The 25,180-nt window shown below is 41.3% G+C and overlaps 1 protein-coding gene across 12 annotated transcripts in view; it reads left to right on the top strand.

Moving 5' to 3' along the window:
- Positions 1-25,180, top strand: part of LOC137260490 (tight junction protein ZO-1-like) — a 127,578-nt gene that overhangs the window by 79,238 nt on the left and 23,160 nt on the right. For 5 of the 12 annotated variants that reach the window (XM_067798165.1, XM_067798164.1, XM_067798159.1 and 2 more), the window contains 15 exons: positions 17,746-17,793; positions 18,183-18,307; positions 18,414-18,516; positions 18,668-18,758; positions 19,088-19,191; positions 19,430-19,577; positions 19,746-19,976; positions 20,173-20,347; positions 20,701-20,887; positions 21,098-21,200; positions 21,645-21,696; positions 21,915-22,085; positions 22,421-22,566; positions 22,977-22,988; positions 24,871-24,921. In XM_067798165.1, the coding sequence (XP_067654266.1) occupies positions 17,746-17,793; positions 18,183-18,307; positions 18,414-18,516; positions 18,668-18,758; positions 19,088-19,191; positions 19,430-19,577; positions 19,746-19,976; positions 20,173-20,347; positions 20,701-20,887; positions 21,098-21,200; positions 21,645-21,696; positions 21,915-22,085; positions 22,421-22,566; positions 22,977-22,988; positions 24,871-24,921 (1,747 nt within the window). Of the gene's footprint in view, positions 1-11,301; positions 11,521-17,745; positions 17,794-18,182; positions 18,308-18,413; positions 18,517-18,667; positions 18,759-19,087; positions 19,192-19,429; positions 19,578-19,745; positions 19,977-20,172; positions 20,348-20,700; positions 20,888-21,097; positions 21,201-21,644; positions 21,697-21,914; positions 22,086-22,420; positions 22,579-22,976; positions 22,989-24,870; positions 24,922-25,180 lie in introns of those variants that run through there. The other 7 variants (XM_067798156.1, XM_067798167.1, XM_067798166.1 and 4 more) reach the window with 3 other exon arrangements.

The following is a 25,180-nucleotide window of genomic DNA, read 5'->3' as shown; positions in this document are numbered from 1 at the left end:
GTCACTGGAACTAGGAGCATTGTCATACTGTGTGATTACACTACTGCATAGTCCGGACTTCTGAAGCATCATGCTCACCTGTGTTATTTGTTGACATTCTTCACTCAACCAAACATACACAATAAGAATATTGTGTGACACTTAAATGATAGAATTGTTCTTCAGTAATCCATTCTTCTTGTCAGAGGCAACTAATCAGGTTCCATGTTAGGCTTGTCATCGGTTCCCAGTGGTGCAGATCGATGTTCATCACTGGATTGTCTGTTTACAGAGTGCTGCCATATAGCTGGAATGTTGTTAAGATATTGTTAAACAACAATCCTAGTCTGTCATACAAACCTTGATGCAAACGTTCCCAAAACAGCCCATGCAAGGCTACATTTGGTTGCAAGTCTAGATTTGGTTGCAAGTCAAGATTTGGTTGCAAGTCTAGATTTGGTTGCAAGTCAAGATTTGGTTGCAAGTCTAGATTTGGTTGCAAGTCTAGATTTGGTTGCAAGTCAAGATTTGGTTGCAAGTCTAGATTTGGTTGCAAGTCTAGATTTGGTTGCAAGTCTAGATTTGGTTGCAAGTCTAGATTTCCATAGTTTCAGGAAATGCAGAAATGTTCAGGGCTCTTTTCATTACAATTTGTTTTTATAATTATGAGTTTATTTATCTGTAACATATGTTCATATCAGAGTCTAGTTATTAGTATATACTAGTATACAGACATATACAAAGTTGAATGGCTTCTTTGAGAGTCATTTAGAAGTTGTATGGAGGGATCACAATGACAATAAGGAGAATGTTATACAAACAAAGACCGACAATTGATAAACGTTGACATGTAATTCAACTCCAAGTGTGTAATTTTCAACACCATTTGTCCCAGTTAGCTGTTCCTTCAACACCGCTGTCACCAATCACACAGACAAATGTCACATATTATAATCTACATCGCACTTGAATAATCCCTGATTGTAATTAGAGGGATGACAGATGAAGCACTTACTGCTGACTGGGGTGGATTATCTGAGGGGATTAGCTGCAAGACAATAGATTATCTGCATGCTGGGTTGACTCAGGACAAAGTGGACAAGGTAATATTGACATACAGCTTGTGTCTGCCCTGTCATCAACACCACACTCAGCCACAGTAATAATAAGTAGCTTATGGCTGGTTATTGACTTAAAGATCAAGTATAAGTAAGTCATCAAAATACACTAATGAAAGAACAACACAATTCGATTGTCTCTGATGACCGTGGAGCTGTGTAATGGCTGGTGGTCTGGCGGACCCACCACTAATTAATTGTTCGATAATCAGGACTGAATATCTGCCTGAACCATGTCCCAGTCTAATTATTTAGCTTGACAGTTTGGCACTCAATAATCTGTGATAGACAAACAATTACAGCTGTTTTACCCTATTGCAAGTCAATGACTTAATGGTGATTAGTTGCCAGACTCGAATGCTGGAAGGATTAGAATCTGATCATTACTGAGAAGGTTTAATTCTGAACAAGCTACTGTTGACCACTTTGTGAAAGGTATGATGTCTTCTAGTCTGAGATGGATGGCAGATTTAGGGTGCTGCTGCTGCTTCAGGCTCTCAGGGAGAGTCTCTGTCTCAGAGGAGAGTTTCTGTCTCAGAGGGAGGGTCTCTGTCTCAGGGGAGAGTTTCTGTCTCTGAGGGAGGAGAGTGTCTCTGTTTCAGAGGGAGGAGAGAGTCTCTGTCTCAGAGGGAGGAGAGAGTCTCTGTCCGTATAATGTGTACATATTTGTGGAAGATATTTACAAGTCAATTGCCAGTAAGGTAATGAAATATATTGGCACCACACATTTGCTCTTTGAATAAAATATGGTATTTAATTATTGAACTTTATGAATAGTTTCCTAATAATTTCTTGTTTGAAAACCGGATAAAGGATGAATAGCGGGATTAACTTTTTGTTAGTTTCAGAGTCTTCATTAAGTTACTATATAACACCAAATGTATGTCACATCCATGATGATAAAAGTACATTGAAAAGCATACGTCATATAGTGAAGAGGGGATGAAGTAGTCAGTGTTGTCAGTTAATGTGTTTCAAGGAATAGAATCTGGTGTATTTCTGCTTATTCTAAACATACAGAGCAGGTACTTGTTTTTGCTACAGTGTGAGCAAGCAAACACACTTCATTTAAATATTTACATAAATAAGTCATTCCTGATAACAGTTGCTAGGCAATGATACAGCCCTCTTCACAGATGGTAAAGACCATGGAAAAACAGACTTTGATGTTGTCAGGATGGAGGTGTTGGTCAGGTTCCAGGGTGGTCGGTTTGACCAGGTTGTTGATGGATCAGGGTGTTTGTCTACAGTGGAGATTAATGTAGTGTTTGTTGAGAGAGTTGTTATATAAGGATGTTATATACAGAAAGTTTCAGTTCTGTTGATATGACAGAAGGTTTGCGTGCATGCCTGTGTTAAATATCAGCGTCTTGAACTGAGACACAGCAGCTGGTTCAACCGAACACTTTTATTGTCAGAAGTTTGTAGAATGTGATGGTTATTCCTGTAATCTGCTGCTGGGAGGCTTCCCTTCCCTCCCCAGATGAAGCCTGGCACTTGTATTGAAGCTGAAGTTATACACCACCCACTCCCACTCTCCTCCCACCAATCACTTCCCCACCCCTCACTTCCTTACCCATTCCTTACCTACCCCTCGCTCCCACACTACCCACCCCTTACTTCCCCACCCCATCCCTCACTTCTCTATCCCGCGACACCCCTCTCTTCTTCACCCCATACTCCCCAACTCCTCGCTTCCCCAGTCACACCCTTTCATCATTTCACACCCCCACTCCCCCACCCTCGCTTCCCCACCTCTATTTCCAACCCTTCTCTTCCCCTTCCCTCGCTCTATCTCTCACTTCCCCACCCCTTACTTCTCCATCCCCACACTTTCCCCTCGCTTTCCCACCCTTGAAATTTCCACTCTCTAGATTAACATACAGTTGAGCGTACAGCTGGATACAGGTCTGGTGTGGTATTTGTGTTAATCCTCTACTCTGGTGGTAATTAATGATGTTTATACACTGGCAATCAGGGCTGGCATGTAACCCCACATTGTGGAGTACAGACTGAGATGGGCCTCCCTCAAAGACATGTTCACGCCAATGAGCTCAGTCACTGACCATCCAGGCATAGCAGCAACCAGTGACCCACATCAGGAAGTGGTCAACGAGGTTGATCTGTATGGTCATGGGAGTAACATCAACACTTATCAGGTTTCCAAATGAAATAAGTTCCTTGGTCTCTGTGATATATGGAGCCAAGAACTTCCTGGTTCTGTAACTGAGACCATCAGGATTATGATGAGAACATACGTTCATTCCTTGAACACCACTTGGTAGAACCAGACACAGGAAAAACTTGCTTGTATCATGAAAAAAATAGCTATCTGAGAACCAATTGTTTTATCCCTACTGGGCAGAAATCTAAAATACCTATCTGATCACCATGAAAATCCACACATTGAAACACAATTGTTTTACCCTTCCCTGGGGCAACCCAGCACATCCGTCCACCCCTCCCCTCATCTCTTTCCCTCCTCATCATGCCAGCACACCCCACCCCCCTGCCTTCTAATCATTAGTTTATGTTCCTCTCCTTGTTTATTTTGCCAGTCAGCCAGAAAATGGGATGTAATTTGAATCAGATCCCCTGGTGACTTCCTCCATGGAAGGGTTATATGAGAGTTATACCCTGCGTGTGGGCGACACTGTATCATGGTCTTATTCCACATGTGAGGATATCCTGTAGTGTCTTGCTCCTTGCAGTTGTGTCATCACAGAGGCGCAACTGGCTGTAAACTCCTCACAGTGCTGGGGGTGAAAGGGTTTGACCACAGCAACATAAACATAAACAAGCAAGTCTTTCACCAGTGTGTGGAGAACAGGAAGATACAGGTTCCTGTGAGACAAAACAGATCAACCTCCAGTCTTGTACTTTCACCTGATGTGTCCTAGATGTCATACTCAGCCCATACACAGTAGTGATAGTTAACACAGTAGTGATAGTTAACACAGTAGTGATAGTTAACACAGTAGTGATAGTTAACACAGTAGTGATAGTTAACACAGTAGTGATAGTGAACACAGTTTGTGACTTTCCAGGGCTAGATTTAGTGCTTCGTTACTTTTAACATGTTTAATTATCATCTTTGAAATACTGAACAAGCATGCTCTCCCACATTCTTCCCCCCCCCCACAAAACACACACATACATAACAATACACCTGCAAAAAAAATTGAAATGAATAAATGAAACAGTTGAAACTAGTTGGGGTCATCTTGGCCATGATTGATGACAGTGTGACTAAACGTTGAAGGTCTTCTTTCATTGGCTAATCATTTCTAACCGGTACCAAACTGGCATGTGGATTTGCAGCGACAAATTTGATTGGCTGAGAGCTAATGCATTCTAAATGTTGATGAAACCATTGTGTTGTTAGTTTACAGATGAAAAAAGGTTTAATGACAACATGTTAATAAACTGTTTGAGAGGCATTCTAGAAGTTGCTGAGATAAAGATGACAAGAATTTTTATGGATGATCAACTTCTTTATTGCAGGGTAGCGACGTTTCGGTATAGATTCTTATACCGTTTTCAAGCGTGTGGGGAATGGCAGGGGGAGTACAATATATATACAGCAGAGATGAGCATGTGATGACAATACAACAATAACAGGATTAACAATAACTATTTGAGGTAACAATACATTGGTAAGCTGATTAAGGACTGAAGCCAGCGGGTGAGTTGAATTAATTAATCCACTCATCTCACTCTGGCTTCTGTCAACTCACCCGCTGGCTTCAGTCCTTAATCAGCTTACCAATGTATTGTTAATCCTGTTATTGTTGTATTGTCATCACATGCTCATCTCTGCTGTATATATATTGTACTCCCCCTGCCATTCCCCACACGCTTGAAAACGGTATAAGAATCTATACCGAAACGTCGCTACCCTGCAATAAAGAAGTTGATCATCCATAAAAATTCTTGTCATCTTTATGTTAATAAAGTGATGGCTTTCTATAAAGATAGGTTTCTTTAGAAATTATAAGGATCCAGGATGGGTACACTGAAAGAAATTTTAAGCCCTATGTTCAGCCTGGATAAACCAACCTCATTCCCTTGTTTTATCCCGATGAAGACCCATGAAGGCCCTGGGGTAGAATAGGCCTTCAGCAACCCATGCTTGCCATAAAAGGTGACTAACAGGATCGGGGGGTCAGGCTCGCTGACTTGGTTGACACATGTCATTGGTTCCCAATAATGCAGATCGATGCTCATGTTGCTGATCACTGGATTGTCTGGTCCAGACTTGATTATTTAGAGACCGCTGCCATATAGCTGGAATAGTGCAGCATGAAACTAAACTCACTCACTCATCCTGATGAAGTTGCTGTACCCAGTTGTCTTCTCGCAACCTGTGGACACAGCACTGAGACTGTTATCTTGGTCCAGGTTTCTTCCTTTAACAAAGTGTTACATGTGGTCTAGTCCGTCTGTTGTAAGTTCTGAACCTGTATCAGTAGTCATCACAAACAAGTTCATAGAATCAAACGTATACTCAGAGATACATGTTTGTCTAGAAACAGATCTGCACATCTGACTACCATGATGGCCTCCATGTAGCAACACAGTGGCCAGGTCAAATCAGAAGCTTTGTGATGGTTCTAGCCTCCTTTGTACAAACATTGAAGCCATCAAACACAGGATTAACAATGGGCAATACTATGGATGTATCTAATGACCATTTTTGTCAATGAGATTAATTACATGCTGTTCAAACAGTGATGTTACAAGAATTAAAGCTTGTGTATATCTAACGACCATTTTTCTTGAGACAACCCTGTTGTGAAGCCTACAGATTTGATAATGTGTTTCTACAACAAGTATTAAGTATCAGTAGGATTAAGGATGTTCATGTTTTGTATGCAGATAGATGGTTCAATAAACCCAAGCTTAGATTCGCTAACGATCCACTCTCTTCCAGCATGTTTGTTAAGAACAGTTTTATAATCTGTGTCCATGTTGTCTTTATTGCTAACATGAAACAAATCAGAGTGTTATTGCTACAGGTCTATGTACAAGCACCTCGCTTCCAGCAACACATATTTGTTAAGAACAGTTTGATAATCTGTGTCCATGTTGTCTCTATTGCTAACATGAAACAACTCAGAGTGTTATTACAACAGATCTGTTTACAAGCAGCTCTGTTTATAAGCAGCTCTGTTTATAAGCAGCTCTGTCCCAGCAACACACGTTTGTCATGAACATTTAAAAATATATCCATACCGAAATACCAACCTGTATGATTTTACCTTATAAGGAAAACATATTTTACCATATAAGGGTGCTCTTCCTTGTGATGCTCTTCCTTGTGTTGGTCTTCCTTGTGATGCTTTTCCTTTGCGATGCTCTTCCTTGTGATGCTCTTCCTTGTGTTGCTCTTGTTTGTGTTGCACTTCCTTGTGATGCTCTTCCTAATGTATTGCTCTTGTTTGTGTTGTTCTTCCTTGTGATGCTCTTCCTTTGCGATGCTCTTTGTGAAGCTCTTCCTTGTGATGCTCTTCCATTGCATTGTTTACAGCTTATCACAGTCTGTAGGATGGCAGGTCACATTTGATCTTGCTTGCTTCTATTACTGGTTGAGCTAGAGTAACATTTTGTCTCTCAACATACAGATTTGGTAATAACAAATAAAACCATTTAAATTGAAAGAAGCCAGTGAGATGTCAGCCTGTGGAAATCCAGTCTTGCTTTCATTAAATATTTAGAAATAGAATGATAGCAAGGGACAATAATGTGGTTAGGGGACAGTGAGACAGGCTGTGGTTGAACACCAGAGGTGTGTTTGTAGTTATGCAATTTGTGTTGTACAATCCTGTGACAATCAGGTGAAAGTAGTATTTACATATATACAGTGTCACACTTTCTCACACGGCCAAAGTTTGGGGTTAGATTCATGTAAAAAACCCAAAGAATTCAAAGAATCCAAGAAATATTTCTCTAGCATCAAATCCAACAGTATTATCCAGTCAATTGTACGATGACTGTGTTGTTTCTGACAACCTGGTATGTATGTTCGGTCAAAATGTAGAATAATGTCTTGCAATACACAGAAAAAATGCCAGCACCAGAGATGCTTCATACTGGATTTTGTGCGAGAGAGAGTGTGCACCCACGTACAGTGTCATTGACTGCAATGTACCAGCTCTCTCACTAGTCAAGTGCATACTTAATTCCATGTGGTTCCTTTCCTTTCATTGTTTTTGTGTCAAAGACTTAAGACTCTTATGTGTGAGTTTTATCATCTGAACGTACACGTTAATTAATGTTTGAACAAAGTCATACGACCTAATATAGATGACACTGTAACTTCAAATCAGTTTAAAATTAATTCAATCAGTGATCTGAGCAGTGAGAAGACAGCAACTGCTGGCAGCTGGCATACATTGCCACCCCAATAGCAGCTTTCATGCTTCATTGATGCTTCGTTCAGCCCTAGTTGTCCCCATATTGCTGTGTCCACTGCCTCGTTAGAGCCCTCCCCAATGTTGTCACAGTGACTATGTATGACATATGGCCAGTGGAAGTGATCATCCGTCCAGGCTTCAGATACGCTCCCGAGTTTCTCACCTTGGCCAGTCCCGTGTACTTACTGTGTAGAGGAACAGCCAGTGTTGTGACAGTGATGTCATCCAGCATTCACCCACCAGGGCTTCCTAACTCTACCATCTGCCATCCATACAATCAATTAACTAAACAGTTAATCTGTATTCTACTTTGAATGTGGGATAAACTTCATTCTGGTTCATCTTGCTTGTTGTCAGATGACAGTAATCACATCACAGCGAACCAGGCGGCTTTAACCATGTTGATTCTCACCAAATCTCTGTGTTAATATTTAGGGAAATGTACTCCCTCTGTACCTGGTTTTAGTTGGAAGGTGAAATGTAAAATGTACAGTTACATAATGTACATGTATTAGCTGCAGAATCAGTGTGTTTATAGTTCATATTATTTGTATAAATACTTTTGTTTGTATTTCTGCTCCCAGTTTTTCTGGTGCTGTTTCATCTACATGTATGCCAGCTCTTTGAAAGCAGGATATATATATTCTTATTCTTCAGGATGTTTATATGTTGAGTTGATCAGATTATGGGATGTCATGTTTTGTTGTGAAGAAAATTAAAATACCATGTAGTTGTAGAGGCAAAGCTAATGTGTTGCTTGTTACCGTGACACCCTCGTTCGTGCATATAGACATGTAACACTCTCAGACACATTCCATGGTAAAATTACCAATAAGTAGATATTATCTTTTGACTAATTTCTGTAATTTAATCTAAATCCTGAGATGAACATCTGTTTCTCAAATCCTCGCATAAAATCACTTTTCAGTATCTTACTAAATATGAAAAGCTTGAAGTTTGAGCATCCATTGTTGGCAAGAATATTTTGATGGAAATACTTAAAAATGCTTGAAAATACTCAAGGTGAATGGAGTGATGTGAATGGCAAGTTCTGTGACTGGAGCTGTTCCTGCAATCACAGAATGGCATAATGGCCTGTGACAGATATATACATTCTTGTGATGTTCACGTCACGTTCAGTGTTTAACGATTATTGCCGTATGAAACACTAAACTGTGTACAATTACAGGATGCATGAACCCCAAGACACTGTATAATGACACTGTTTGAAGGCTGTGTGATGATGACACAGTATGACGACACTGTTTGCTGACATTATGATGAAACTGATGATACTGATCACTGTTTAATGACACTGTATAATGACACTGTGTTTAGGCTGTTTGATGACACAGCATGACGACACTGTTTGATGACTGTATGATGAAACTGATGACACTGATGATGAAACAGTATGATAACACTATTCAATGACACTGTGTGATAACTCTGATGACGACACTTACTACGGCACTGTTGGATGACACTGTGAGATGACAACTCTGACGACACTTACTACGGCACTGTTTGATGACACTGTTTGACAATACTGTGTGCTGCTGCAGATTAGACCACCTCCAGTCTTGTAGTTAACTTCCTGTACTTCTTGTCTTGACTGTCTTTCCAAATACCATGTGTTCTGTCACCATGTAATGATGTCGGTGGTGGTCTGCAACAACAGCTTGTACTGCCTTATGATACATGCAGATATCTCGGTATCTATCCTATTCGTTGTATGAAACTTTGTGTAAGGTGGAACATCCTGAGCTCAATACATGGTGTGTGAACAGTGCCTTGACCAAATCCAGTGTTTTTGGCGGTCTCAAAATCAGCACAAGCAGCTGTGGACGTAGGAAGTCAAAACTTCACATAAATGGTGATATGAGAGAAGACTGTTTTAAATTTTAAATATAAACTGCTGTGTCTGGAAACGAATATTTATTATTTACATTATGACAAATTGAGACTTAATAAACGTCTGGATAGATGGTGTCAGATAGATCCACTGACTTAGTGACTTACCCGGGCGTGTCCTTGCCATATATGGAGGTATGTGATATTGGAGATATGACGCTGACTTGTGTGTGAGAATGACACTGTGTCAATACTGCACTCGAGCAGGTTACATTGTTGCCTTGGTGCACAGCATGAATGAAACTTGGTAGTAAGAATGGGCTTATCAAAGTCTGTCCTGCCTCCTTCATGAGGCCCATCACCCTGGAGTAGGTCAAATATAGCTGACCGTTAACTGGAGACAAGTTAAGGTCATCTACACACTTCTGTTGTCTTGAATACTACACCTTCACTACACCTCACCAACAACTGATGATAATTCAAAAACGTGTTAGCACCTTGAGCTTGTACAACTGACTTGAAACAGGTGCTTTATAAATAGCCATCATTGTTAATCTTAATCATTGTTCATCTTGTATTGCAGCAGGATCAGTTCATATATACATATATACATATATACATATATACATATATACATATATACATATATACATATATACATATATACCAGGGTGAGAACATGTGTAGATTAGTAAAGAGAGAGAGAGAGAGAGAGAGAGAGAGAGAGAGAGAGAGAGAGTTAATTGATAAGTTTAAACAATGGTATGATGATTTTATAAAATTTGAACATTTTCCTCATTATTCACAGTCACTGATTATTTAAAAAAACATGCAGTCAGTCGTTTTAATAGTGGAATTTCTTGTCAGAACTCAAGAACCAAGGTCAGAAATATATATATTTGTTGTTTTCTCACTAAAAATGATCTGCTACAGACTTGCCATCTACATTATATTTGAATGGTTGTCCAGACTGAAATGTCCCTAGAATGTGCTGAATGTTGCTTGTCCAGGGCCAGTGGTCAATTTGTCAAACACAGACTACATTACTTATGTTTATTTATAACCGTGCATACAGACTGTTAGTTGATCTATCATACGGACCCTGAAGCCAATATGTTCAAGAAAGTCGACACAAGTCTGGACGATGTGCCTGGTGAAAGCCACTGGGCTCTGTTTAGTTATGTTGTTTTTTTACTCTGAACTTTTTTTTCTGTAAAATATTTTTGCTTCAGAGACTTATTTTTCTTTTTTTCCACCCTTTCTTTATTACACTCAGCTAGTGGGTTACAAAATAGAAGTCCATTCAAAATATGATACAATATTAATCCAGGTGCATCAGATCCAGCTGGTGAATCGGCACCTGTTTGTTTTAGAGACTTCTTGTAAGTCTCACTGACTGAATGTGTCTCATATAATTTTATGTACAATGTACAAAATATTACGTGTTTTCAAGTCGCTTAGTAACATTTTAGATCTTGTGGAGGACAGTTTTTGATATTTATGAAACAAAGATTATTTTTTGTATGTAAATACCATTACAATTATCAAAATAGCACAGTATCTATGTACAGTCATATTTCCTGTGCTATTTTTAGCAGTAACAGGAGACAGTGCACTAGGATAATAGCATATTTTGACAATATACAGCTGTGTTATTTTTCTTACTGAAATAAAACAGTTATATTAGTCTTAAAGTTGTCAGATCACAACTTCACGTACTTCTGCTCCACACTCTCCCCTTCACCTAGCCCTAGTCTCCCCCTACTCCCTCCCCCATCCTCCTCCCCTTCAAAACATTCACACTTCCCCACTATAAACAAAACACAGGTCAGGAAATGAACCACTCAGGTCAGAGGTCAGTTTAGATTCCACAGCTACTAATCTGATTGGCTAACACTGCCAGTACCTCTTTCTTTCTGAGCTGTGATTGGCTGAGTGTTTTGTCTATTTATACCCCAGTCAGGGAAAAGAACCAAGATAGATAGATATCTGTCATTGACTGAGAGAGACACAAGACCTTCTCTCCTCTCTCTCTCTCTCTCTCTCTCTGTGAACCATGTGCCTTGGATAATACCTATATACATAACACGTCAAGTGTTCATTTCGACAGTATGAGGATCAAGAGGAATATAGACTATATCGACAACCTTGGGGTGAGCATGTCAGACTTTATAAAGCTCTTATGCAACAATGCTGACAAAGAATATATTTAGATGTGTATATTTAGTAAGATTGTGATCATGATTCAATTTAATTTCTCGAAAACATTTAGGTTTCAATTTATATATATGTCAATATTTTTTACTTTTTGATAATTTTTATTTTACCCAATTTTTGATAATTTGATATCATTTTTGTTATTGGATATTTTCAGCTTCCTATTTTTCTTTTGGCTTATATTGATATTTATGCATTATCATGATACAATATCTCATAATACATGCAGTAGTATTAGTCACACAATTTAAAAAAATATAGAGTACATTTGGGATATTTGAAATTATTATTACGTATATGAATCATAAAAATTGTTTTAGGTTGTATTTTTTTTTTAGTAAAAAAAATGGTCTTTTGAATAAATGATTTTGAAAATTGTGACAGTAGTCACTATGACAAACGTATTTCCTAGCTGTTTTACTACGGCACATCACAGGTAGATGCTGACAGTTTTGTTTATCAATGGTTCTTATATATTCCACCATAAAATGTGATAAATATATTGAACATAAAGATTTATAAAATATTGGAAACATATGTATGACCAAAATCTTTGGGTAATGCAGTAATTATATTGATACGATGTCGTGTTTATAAAAATGAATTATTTCACGAACTGTGACAGTAATTATAATTGAACCGGCTATATACAGGTGTTACCTGCCATTGTACATATCAGTCGTCCTTGCAGGTAGACCGCAGTAACTATGACAACAGTGTCAGTTGCCATCTCAGACAGATTGATCGTGATTCACCACATCAAACACTTCCCACATCTAACACACCAGCTTCATAATTAGCCAGCACGCAATCACTACCGATCAGGTGCACACAAATACTTCTAATCGGTCACAGCCTGAACAGTCACCTGTCAGATGTCTTGTGTTGTGTGTGTCATATTTGTATTTCAGTTTTGATGGATCTTGAACTTCTTCATCCTTTTTGTCCCTAAACACAGGATAGTTGTTCATATTTGGTGCTTGATGGGCATGCTGAAGATAGAAGACATCTTAATGGATTTACCACTGAAAGATGTTCTTATGTTACTTATATTTCTTAAATATTCATGTTTAGTTTCATGGGTTACACTGATCAGTATTACAGTTCTGCCTGGATGACTGTATGTTGAATATTGCATTTGTTAAACAGGCACCTGACAGGTTCTAACTCAGTAAAATTGATTTTTATGTGTTTGATGAACATTTAATGTGACCCAGAGCATAACGAGTATTTCAGGTGCTGCACTAACACAACAAGAACACTTTCCCGAGGAAATAAAAATAACATTCTTTTGTGACCCATCCTGACCCTTGTTGAAATGTAGGTCACCGTGAAATTGTTGGGATAATCCAGTAATCCTGTGATTGGTGAGACAAAGAGGGTGATAATCCCTGTATACAATAGGTAGTTAGAACAATGGCTGTATATCCAGGCAGGTATTGTTGTCTTGTAACACCAAGCAAACAATACATGCTAATATTGTGGGAGAACTCCAGCAGTGGAACTGTAATAAAATTCGAAATTAGCAGCCTTTCTCTGGTGTCTCATTATAGTATTATGCTCATTATTGAAGGCAGCAACATGAATGTGGTGGAATGAGGGAGATATATGTGAGAGATATAGATATACCAGGATATATTTGAGATTGACTGTAGTTCCATGAAGGCTGTGGTATTCTTGAGAAGCACATTCCAGACATATGAGAGGGTGATAACAAGCAAATAGAGGAAATAAATATACCAGCCACATACCCTCGATACCTGCCAGGTATTGTGTTATCTCTGTACCCAGGTGTTGGGGTGGCAGGGTGGCGGCAGTAAATACAGGGGTCAAGGATTTAACACAACTTTTAGTAGATGTGACGTCAGGTGTTGGGGTGGCGGCAGTAAATACAGGGGTCAAGGATTTAACACAACTTTTAGTAGATGTGATGTCAGGTGTTGGGGTGGCGGCAGTAAATACAGGGGTCAAGGATTTAACACAACTTTTAGTAGATGTGATGTCAGGTGTTGGGGTGGCAGGGTGGCGGCAGTAAATACAGGGGTCAAGGATTTAACACAACTTTTTGTAGATGTGATGTCAGGTGTTGGGATGGCAGGGTGGCGGCAGTAAATACAGGGGTCAAGGATTTAACACAACTTTTAGTAGATGTGATGTCAGGTGTTGGGATGGCAGGGTGGCGGCAGTAAATACAGGGGTCAAGGATTTAACACAACTTTTAGTAGATGTGATGTCAGGTGTTGGGGTGGCGGCAGTAAATACAGGGGTCAAGGATTCAACACAACTTTTAGTAGATGTGATGTCAGGTGTTGGGGTGGCGGGGTGGCGGCAGTAAATACAGGGGTCAAGGATTTAACACAACTTTTAGTAGATGTGATGTCAGGTGTTTGAATGTTGATACACGCATCTGAATAAGTGTAATATAGATTGATGGCTATATGTTGATAGTCCAAAACACCTGTTGCTGGTCTATAGCTTGAGCAGATACAAGTTAGACACGCGAATATTAAAGATGACTGAGTAAAGTACTTGAGTAGATATAATGTAGATCAGTGCTTGTTTGAAGCATGTGTTGACTGTGTCAAGCACCTGTTGATTGTGTCAAGCACATGTTGATTGTGTCTCAGGCACCTGAGTACTCTGCACCAGTGGCAAAGCAATGAGTGATGATTAGCTGATTAGTGAGGGTGGGATGTGATCACAGCTGATCTCTTGATCTCCACTCAGTAAAGTTGACACAACATGAAGATCACCACTAACAAATCACAACATGAAAGATCACTACCTACAAATGGTGGGATAATCTGGCGGAGGGTTGAGGGTGTTAAGGGGGACGTGGCAACTAACTTAATTAGAAATCAAATTAAAGTTCTACTGCAGTATCATGGAGAGGCAATGAATCTAAAGTCACTTTCTCTGTCTGATGTGAAATGTTGAATGTCAGGTTTGTGGTCTGGTGCCAGAGCCGATGCCTGCTACCATCTTCTGACATTCACTTCTTGGCTTAGCTTTTTGGAAATTTAACAAAAATCTTCCGAGGAATGAGTGGTATATAAGCAGAAGACTGAATAATATCTAGTTTTATCAGTTTTTCAAAATATCCTTATTAGAACGGTTCACATTACAGTTATGGACGATATAGGTCCATGAATAATATGGATGAAGTAAGACTCAGATTATTTATGGTGCATCTCATCACACAAGGCAGATGCACCACCTGTAGGTGCTGACCTACCTACAGCACCACCTGGGTGCCTGCCAATACTACCAGATGGCGCCACTGGATGCTGCAACTGGGGGCAGTGACTGAAACATGGAATAGTGATTAATTATGCTATGTACATTTCCTGCACATGTGCTTTAACAAGGGAAATATCTAAAACAGAGCTGCAAAATTTTAATGATCATATGCCTTAATATTAATATTGATTGTTCCATTGTATTTGAACTGTAAAACAAATAATATGTCTGAAATAGTCACTTTTTTATTGATAGTTATATAAGATAGATCTATAGATCGATAATGGCAGAGTCCATCTTGTCTAAGCACTGATGTAATGAAATTTTAATTGTCATTTACCTTGATATACCTCTAATTCCAACTGTTCCATTGTATTTGAATTGTCTGAAGATTTTAGCGTAATTTATAGGTTGATAATGGCATCTAATTTAAATAATTTCCTGATGTAGCAGTTCTGATTCATAATGCCCCCTGAGAGGGATTCGCTGTAGAGGTCAGCGCGACATTTCACGCCTCGCCTGAAACAAGGGTCACCATTCACAACCAGGAAATCAATTGATCAAAACAAACCCAGGCTGTGTGATCTGGCCTCCCATTGCCCAACATGCTCATCTTGCCTCATCTTGGCTGGACTGGACAAAACCTGCAGTGTTGTTTACAGCACAATTACCTGTAATTACAGTGGTCAGCCTGGCCACATTGCTGCAGGGTGAGTGTTTGATCCCTGCTGTACTTACAGGTAATCCTACATCAAAGACCCTATACACATCCAAGTGCTGGCTTTGTGTGGGGGTAATCAGTGCTTTTATGGTGGTCACGCCAAGTCAATACTGTTATCTTCCAATCTCAGTCTCCAGTCTCTGTGATGTGGGTTTATCTCTCTATTACTACCAAATATTGATGTACAAAGAGAAACATTTATTTGGGATTGCTGACATTAGGTGAGAGGTTTCAATAACAGTTATTGTTTAGGTCCACAAAACCATGAAATGTAACTCTGTGATTTATATAATCAGTACCCCTGAGGCATGAATTACTTGACCCAATGTCAGATCATATGGGGGAATCCCCTTGTCAAATATTCTTTATATAGATATGATGGTGAAAGTTTAACCCAGTGTGTGGCCGTGTCCTCCTCAGGATGGTAAGCCTGGTGAAAGTATTACCGTAAAGATCCCACACCTCAAAGTGGCTCAATCTGGCAGCACAATGAGGATGGACATAATTGGGTTGGAACATTTCATGCTCACCAGGAGCTCTCATTGTCACATACTTATACTGGTGCATGTTAGACTGCTCGCTTGACAGGCTACCTGCATGGTGTAACATGCTGTCAGGATACAACTTGTATTACACTGCATGTTGCCCCCTCATAGAGTAGTGCTCGTTATATCCAGATGTGATTTGCATTAAAGTCAGGGAGTGAAATTGTACTTGGTATTAGCTACATGTTGTAATTTTGGTTTGAAGTTGATACATTTATGCAAAATCACAGATTAATACTTACCTGTGAGTGTACATATGTGAGGGGTGGATAGAGTACAAGGAGAGGTAGTCCCATTCTTTAAAGTGTAAAACAGCCAGACCATTTTCTCTGAAAGTTTTCATCATCTTCACCAAATATATTCTAATAATATAATATAAATATACATATATATAATATAAACATCACTTGATTGTAGTTAATGTGGAGATTATTTGGTCCACACTTGGTCATGATGGACGATGTCTGATGGATGACGGATGATATTAAATAGGTGATAATAGAAGAAATATGCCAATGACATACAACAACATGCATCATTATATCGTCATGTTTTAACAATAGGCTGATTGTTATTTACCAGTACAATAATACATATGTGTGAGATATAGTTCAGTCTGAAGCATGGGAATAGAAACTGCATGATCTACCGACAGCCATGTAACCAGGTACTCAACAATCATCTTATATCTGGTTGTGATACCAACAGTGATAAGTCCTTGATCTTAATGTGCCTCAGTTTATCTGCCTGCTGTAAGGTGATGTAAGAGATGGGCATGACATTTGTTATATTATCAGTTATCTCCCAGTACTGGAAGTGTTGTGCTGCGTATCACAACACACTGCAATTTATACTGCATGAAGTAAATGTTGACCTTACATATCACTTCAAACTATTTCGGCAGTTCCTACATATAAAGCAGGACATAAACTATCTCCTTGCTGCACTCCTACTCTGGGTTTATTAATTTTGTTATCTCTACACTCTACAGCTTATGCTTGTGATGTAATGGTCTGATGTAAGACAAGGGTTGTACAGTCTGTATTGTATATAGTCTGTTATCGCCTAAGATGGAGGCGTTACAGTTTCTATCAACACACTGATTATGATGTTTGTAGCAAGTTGAGATTATAAAGATAACTGTGGTTAGTTTGCCTTTGTTCTGATGGGGGCTATCAGGGGGCTATGCCAGGAATTACACTGCCAGGGTTGTGGAGAGATAGAGTGTTGACAGTCGGCAGCCACTGATATACTTGACCTTATATAGCAATATAGACACAAACATAGCGGAACTGTGCCTGGTGACAAGGGTAGACCTGTACCTATGTATGCCCATTGTACCTGTGGTACAGAGGTGCACAGCAGCTTGTGACGAGGAAAGTGTGTGTACTTTGTACTTGTATGTACTTGTACTGCTATATGATGAGGACACATATGTGTACCAGCTGTACCAGGGTACGCAGATCCCAACTCAGGGGCACCTGCACATGGGCATCTGGAAGAGCCTTTGGATTTGCCCATCACAAGGTAACCTGAGTGTCCACTGATGTGTTCCACTTTGGGGGACAAGATTATATCTTTTGTTCTGCATGTTTGTCCTTGTATAGTCCCATGTGTTACTGTTCAGACCGTAATGTGAGATGTTTGTATTTCAGAGTGGAGACAATGTGATCTGGGAGACACATCGAGTTAGCCTCACCAAGGTGAGTGCTGTCCAGTCAACATCAACATTGTATCCAGTCCTCAAATGGGGCCTTGTGGCTCAGTTCCTTATATACTGTACAGAGTTATGTCCTTTTCATGTGCCAGGATCCTATCATGAACACTAGATATCTGTTGTATCAACCGTATGTAATTTCTTATGTATTATAAATGAGGGAAAGATAAAGAGTATTTCAAGTGTAGCTCTATGGCAAGAACACATTGTTCTGTAACACAGAATCATGTGTCTGTCATGATGCCTGCAGACCTGTGGTCAGATGCTCTTTGGACTTCTAGACATCCGTGTCACATGTCTATGATCTATGGTCAGATGCTCCTTGGACTTCTAGACATCAGTGTCACATGTCTACGATCTATGCCCTTGTTGCAGGTTCCAGGTTTTGGTTTCGGGATTGCCGTCAGTGGCGGCAGGGACAGTCCCCACTTCGCTAATGGCGACCCCTCGATCGCCATCTCTGATGTCCTGAAGGCAGGCCCCGCTGAGGGCAGACTGCAGTAAGTATCTGGACAGAATATTTTAGCAGGATATGTCGACAATGCATATGAGCATATGAATGTCAGTCTGCTTGTTACTGTAACACATCCTCCTTCCTTGTTACAGAGTCAATGATCGCATCGTCACTGTCAACAACATATCCCTGGAGAATGTGGAACACGTCACAGCCATCGCTGTCCTGCGGGACAGCGGCAACACAATTAACCTGGTGGGTAGCCGGATGTTGAGTTATTTTCCTCCATGTTACTTGTCCTTGTTCTGCAGAATGAAATACAGGGAACTCCCTCATGTAGCTTCTGTGATGTAATAGAAATATTGTTTAACCTGAATCCTTATCATTATCAATCCTTACGTTACAGGTTGTGCGGCGACGGATCGTGCTGCCCACGGGGCTGGAGACAGAAACTCCTCCCCTCAAAGTTACCCTGGGTAAAAAGGGAAAGAAAGATGGTAAGACAGGTCGCCCTCCTCAACTCTTGGTAACTGATGGTAACTAGTGTCTCACTCTCATTACTCCCCATTTTCTGGTGTCCCCCCGTCGTGATATTGCTGGAATATTGCTAAAAGCGGCGTAAAACCAAACTCACTCACTCACTCTCATTACTCTCCTTAAGCTCCTTACTCTTCTTACTCTACAGATTCACCTGAATGAGGGATTCTGTAAGAGAATGGCGATATGGATATAATGTGTGAAGTCCATTTCTGGTGTTTGCCAACATGGTATTACCACGTACTAAAGTAGTATAAAACTATTCTCAATTTCTCACCCTCTGTTTCAGATTTCGGGGTGGTCCTGGGCTGCAAGTTCTTCGTGAAGGAGGTGCTGCCTCACAGTCTGGCCGCCCAGGAGGGCGCAGTAAAGGAGGGGGACACTGTGCTCAAGGTGAGCTCCTTCTCAGTATGGCGGTCAGTTACTGTCATTGCAAATCGTTTGCCGATAGATAAAAAAAGGTATAATTGACTAGAGTAAATTTTTACATTACATCAATGTTGGTAGTTTTCCATTTGTCATGTGATCATGAGGAATAAATTGCAGCTGTAAATTGCAGCTGTGATACACTGATGTCTGACAGAGGTTTTTCTTTGATACTTGCACATCTGACCTGTTTGTGGCTCCACAGATCAACAATACCCCAATAGACAACCTGTCTCTTACTGATGCACGCAAACTTATCGAGAAGACGAAGGACAAACTGCAACTTATCATCACTAAGAAGAAGACGATTGACGACCGCCACAAGCGTCAGAACAGTCAACTCAAGGAGGAAGGTGAGTTCAAGAAGTGCATCAGCAGGTGTTCGTGTGATGGAAGGGAGGTAACTCCACTACTGAATACATGTGACGAAAAGGATGTAATTCCTTCATGTCAGTTTACTTTTCAATACATCTCTTTGCACGATTCAAATAAATTTTGCTCTCCCTTCTTCTTCTTCCCAGAAATCCTAGCTGGCTACTCCAGCTTGCGGAGACAGCATGACAAGGATGACATCAACATCTACCGCCCCAGCGTGCGCTCCGAAGACGACATCTTCAAGCCAGGGACCCTTCCTCGTGATGCAGGGCTTCCACACGGGGCATATCCAAACTCAGATCACGCCCGGTATGATGGAAGATACGTCCTAGACAATGAACCGCCGCCACGCCCACCACTGCCCACAGGATTTGATGGTAAGTGCTGGAGCTAGCAGACATCTGGTCTGATTTCATATTGTAACAGACTCTGGCTACCAAAACTGTCATGACAACCTGTTGAACTTTGGCCACATGGTCTGTGTGATCACAGACTGGTCAGCTTACTGCACCTGAAGGTGCTGTATTAGAGACTCAGCAAGCACCTGCATGTCACGTGTTCCTCATGTTGCAGACTCCTCGCCAGACTCGCGCAGTCCAGTCTCAGGAGACAGTTACCAGCGGAAGGATGGTTACTATAGTGACCGGGAAAGCGGGGCAAGGCGTGAGACACGTTTAGATGATGATAGACGTGGACCCAATATGACAGATGAAGATGACGACGTGTTCTCAGGGACGAGGCATGAAGAGTAAGTAGGCATGGTGTAGGCAAAATGTTAAGTAGGCATGGAGTAGGTCTGAAGAGTAAGTAGACAAACACTAGACATGATGAAAAAGTAGGGACGGAGTAGGACTGAAGAGTAAGTAGACAAACACTAGACATGATGAGGAGGTAAGCACGGCGTAGGCCAGTAGACAAACACTAGACATGATGAAAAAGGAGGCACGGAGTAGGCCTGAAGAGTAAATTGGTGCAGGTAGCAGGAACAGTAAGTAGGCACTTAACAACGAATGAGTGTGTGTTTCTTGACAGATTTCCAAACTGTAGATTTCCAGAGATCTCAAGGGAGACTGTACTAATGATGAGTGGACCTTGTTACAGGAGATATGTGGGTCTGAGGAAGGATGTTCGTCCAGAGCCTCGGAGTGTGGTCTTCATCAAAGACAAGACATATGGTCTAGGGCTGAGTCTTGCTGGCGGCAATGCCACAGGAATCTTCATCGCGTCCGTTCAGCCGGGCAGTGCTGCGGAGAGAGAGGGTCTGTGTGAAGGGGACCAGATACTCAGGGTAGGCTATGATATGTTACATGTACCAAACATGGACGCTGGTGATCATCCTACACTTCAGGGTGGTCCTCATCTTCAGATATCATTTTCACTCTGGTTATGCATCTATCACACTTTTGACAGGCAGCATGTGACAGTTTAATGTGTTGTTGAAACATGACCCCAGGACAGATATGTGAATGATTTGGCTGTTGATGACTGCTTTGTACAGGCAAACGTGCAGGACATCACAGGGCTGACAAGAGAGGAGGCTGTGGCGTTCCTCAAATCCCTGGAGGGCAAGGTCACAATCACAGTGCAGTACAGGAAGGAAGGTAAGACTCCGGCAGGGGGCGGGGTGGGGCGGCGCGGAGTGTGATGGGGTGGGGCTGAGCATGGTGTGATTGGGGGAGCCAGGGGTTGTGACCTTCACAGTGCAGTACAAGAAAGAAGGTGAGACTTTGGCACAGGGTGGATGTTGGTGTGATGGGGTGGGGCGGAGTGAAGAGGGATGTGATGGGCCAGAGCAGAATGTAATGGGTGTGTGTGTGATCAGGTGGGACGGAAGTGGGATGGGGCAGGATGTGATGGTCTGATGGGGCTTGATGTGATAGAGCAGAGCTAGATGTGATTGGGCAGGGCTAGATGTGATGGAACAGACCTTAATGGTATGGCTTTGGACTGGGAGTCTGGGTTGTGCTCTCACTCACACCTCAAGTTAGTGCTCAAACCAGCAAACATATTTTGCCTGACATCTATAACTACTGTGTTTGTTCCAGAGTATGACAGAATTATGGCCAGCCATGAGGCGGGAGATGACTTCTATGTCAGGTAGGTCACCAACTCTTACATCTGTAGAAAACAAGTATGTCATCACATAAGTACATGTGTTCCACATTTTGGTGAAAGTATTCTCTTAAGAAAAAAAGGTTCTGTGATGCTTGTTATGAAGTAAAATACTACAGTGGAATTTTATTTCAAATGTTCACATTGTCATACAGGTACTTGTGTGTATCTATGTCACTATGTCCTTCTGCCCCATTGTGCAGGACTCACTTCCAGTACGACCCCCAGGAGGCGGGGGATCATGGCTTTCAAATTGGGGACATCTTCCATGTGAAAGACACACTGTTCAGGAGAGAGAGCGAGTCCTGGCTAGCCGTCAAACTCGGCAAAAACAACCAGGAGTCCAAGAAGGGCACCATACCCAACAAGAAACGGTGAGTTTACCTCCTCTTGGTACCCAACAAGAAGTGAGTGATCTCATCTTCACACAAACAGGTGTGATTTTCCTTCACATGGTCCCAGCAAGAGGAATGAATGAATGTGCCTCTAGCTGGACTGATTTAAAAATGATGTATTGTGATATCAGTTTGTCTGGTTTTTGTGCTAATTAGAACTTCCCTACAAGGGGTGTGGCAGTGTGTTGTCTGATGTGTGATATCTGTTGTCTGATGTGTGATGTGTGATATCTGTTGTCTGATGTGTGATATCTGTTGTCTAGTGTCTGATATCTGTTGTCTGGTGTCTGATGTCTGTTGTCTGATGTCTGCAGGGCGGACATGCTGGCCCAGACACAGCAACAGTCCAGCAGTGACAAGGAGAACTTCCCGAACAAGGGGCGTGGCAGTCTGTTCAAGCGGAAGGCAGCACGGCGAGCCAAGTCTCTTGGCAAGGACCACTGGGAGGAGGTCATCTTCTGTAAGTCTTCAAGTCTTCATCCAGGTCTTCTGTCAGCCCATGTGTCCTGTCAGCAGCTATAGGTGCAGGGGTTTATGCAGGATAGCCCGTGTCAGGCAATTATGACACTGACGTGTCAGTCAGTGCTCTTCTTAGCAGTCACTACAATATAAGGCTTCATGTTATGGCCCCTGCTGTCACCAGCTCAAAACCTTCAACATTCTGAGAACCTGAAGTGGGAAATATAAGGTTATTTGGCTCAGCATCAACCTGGTATATTAGCTAAATAGATCCCTACCTAGATAAATCCCTGTCTAGAGAAGTCCTTGTGATGTAAGAAGTTGTTTAAATGAACACAAACATTACTATTTTGCAGTTTCAAATTTCACGTGCCACTATATTTTGTCCTCACTCATTTTATTTATTTGTAGCGGATGAGTCCGGTAAGTGTGACACCTGCCATGCATATATTAACTCTTTACCTGTCAGTCATTGCCATGGCAACTTGCTTGTCTCTACAAATACTCTCCTGCACTTCAGGAATTGCATATTTTTATCTAGATGTTGCCATAGTAGCCATGATTTGGTAGACGTGCATCATGTAGTGGTATTGTTAGTCTGTATCCAGTGTTATAGTCACATTTCATCACCCCATGCCTACCATGTAGAATCAGATGTACAATCACATTGACAGTCGGAACACAGTCATGTCATGTCATGTCATCATCTGTTAACGGTTAACATAGATGTAGTGACTACTGCCTTCAATAAGTCAGGACACATCGTCAGAACATAGTCACATCATGACATCTGACACGCCATCATCCGTTTCTTTGACATCTCACATGCCATCATCGGTTGCCATGACATCTCACATGCCATCATCGGTTGCCATGACGTCTCCTATGCCATCATCGGTTGCCATGACATCTCCTATGCCATCGTCCGTTGCCATGACATCACTCACTCTACACACTCTGAACACCTTCAGCTACACTATGCACCGATCACATCATGAACTGTATTATTGGTGGATGTGTCTCAAGCAGGGTTGTTGTGTAGCATAGTGTTACTTACCCCTTCCTGTCCCTCGTCACAGACTCTGTGAAGATGGGAGACAGCGACTGATAGCATGGACATACCTGCATCAACCACCCCCCTCCCCCAACCCCTCTCTATGATACGCGTAGATTCATATTGATGAACATCATACATGTCCTAACTTTAGCCTAGCTATGAATGTGATTATTCAGTTGGTGTCAGACAGCAGATAGCCAGTGGCATCTTGAGACTTGTTGTGTGATCAGCTAAGCCACTCCCTGCATACATATCACCCGTTACCCTTACATGCCCTGTTACTGTAACCCGAATCTTCCAGACCCCACCCATGGGGGGCACTGTGTGATGAGCTAAGCCACTCCCTGCATACATATCACCCGTTACCCTTACATGCCCTGTTACTGTAACCCGAATCTTCCAGACCCCACCCATGGGGGGCACTGTGTGATGAGCTAAGCCACCACCTCCACGCATCACCCGTTACCCCTCCATACCCCCAATGCTATACCCCAAACCTTCCAGACCCTCCCCAGAGTGGCACTGTGTGGTGAGCGAACAACACTTTTCCTACGCTCCCCCTACCCCAACACCCACAAGCCTCCAGACCCCACCCCAACAACTGATGCGTGTTTGACTGCCAGTACCTATATTCATGAACCATGTCTTACGAGGATTATTGTTTATGCTCTCTGTAATCCTTTGGTTTGTATTCTCAGTGTCAGCATACGCATGGAACATATAATCAGAATATATCCTTGTTGGTCTATGTTGCCATGGAAACATTTCTTTATTAATCAATGTTTGTTCTAGAAGTTGGCCTCGGTAAACGTAGAAATATCGACATTGTTGAACCTCACAGCTACATATTGTTAACAGACCAGAATATGGCTGTGAATAAGTCAAATGAGTTAAATAGAAAAAAAAGTGTACTGTACATCTAAGTAAGCAGATACTGGGTTGTAACACATTAAATAATTCTGTTTAGCTTGTTGCCATGGAATTGCAATACATGATATTGAGCTCTGAATATGTTGAGGTAAAAATAGGTAGAAGTAGGTTACAGGATTACACTTGGGAAGTGTTGTCACTGGACCACAACTAGCCTGGAAACACAAAGCCAGACACATCCTTGAGTTGGTGAGGCTGAGTCTCATGATGTGTCTCTTGTTGTGTCTCATGATGTGTCTCATGATGTGTCTCATGTGTTGTAAACTGTCGATGTCTGAGTAGCAGCTTGTTTTTTACGTCTGTTTTAAACTGTTTCAGCTGGTCTGTCTACCAAGTTTCCCCCATATGAGAGGGTTGCTCTCGGAGAAGGTCAGTCGCTTTCTGAATATCACGTGGGTTGCAACGATTCCATTCTGTTTTCAATATTGGACCCTTAATTTGATCATTTTTAATTTGATTCTCCATTCAGAAATAAACATCAGATTTTATTCAACTTTCAGCAGTAGCTTTTTTAGCATGAAGTCCATTGTCAACTTGGCGATGTCATCTAAGAACAATACTCATTGGCTAGTTAGTCCGGCGTCAACCAATCATGTTGCGCAATGTTTCAACATTCAGAACTGCTCGA

Source organism: Haliotis asinina, chromosome 13 (assembly GCF_037392515.1).
Source record: "Haliotis asinina isolate JCU_RB_2024 chromosome 13, JCU_Hal_asi_v2, whole genome shotgun sequence".
Taxonomy (NCBI): Eukaryota; Metazoa; Mollusca; class Gastropoda; order Lepetellida; family Haliotidae; genus Haliotis; species Haliotis asinina.
This window is presented reverse-complemented; position numbering and strand designations above follow the sequence as displayed.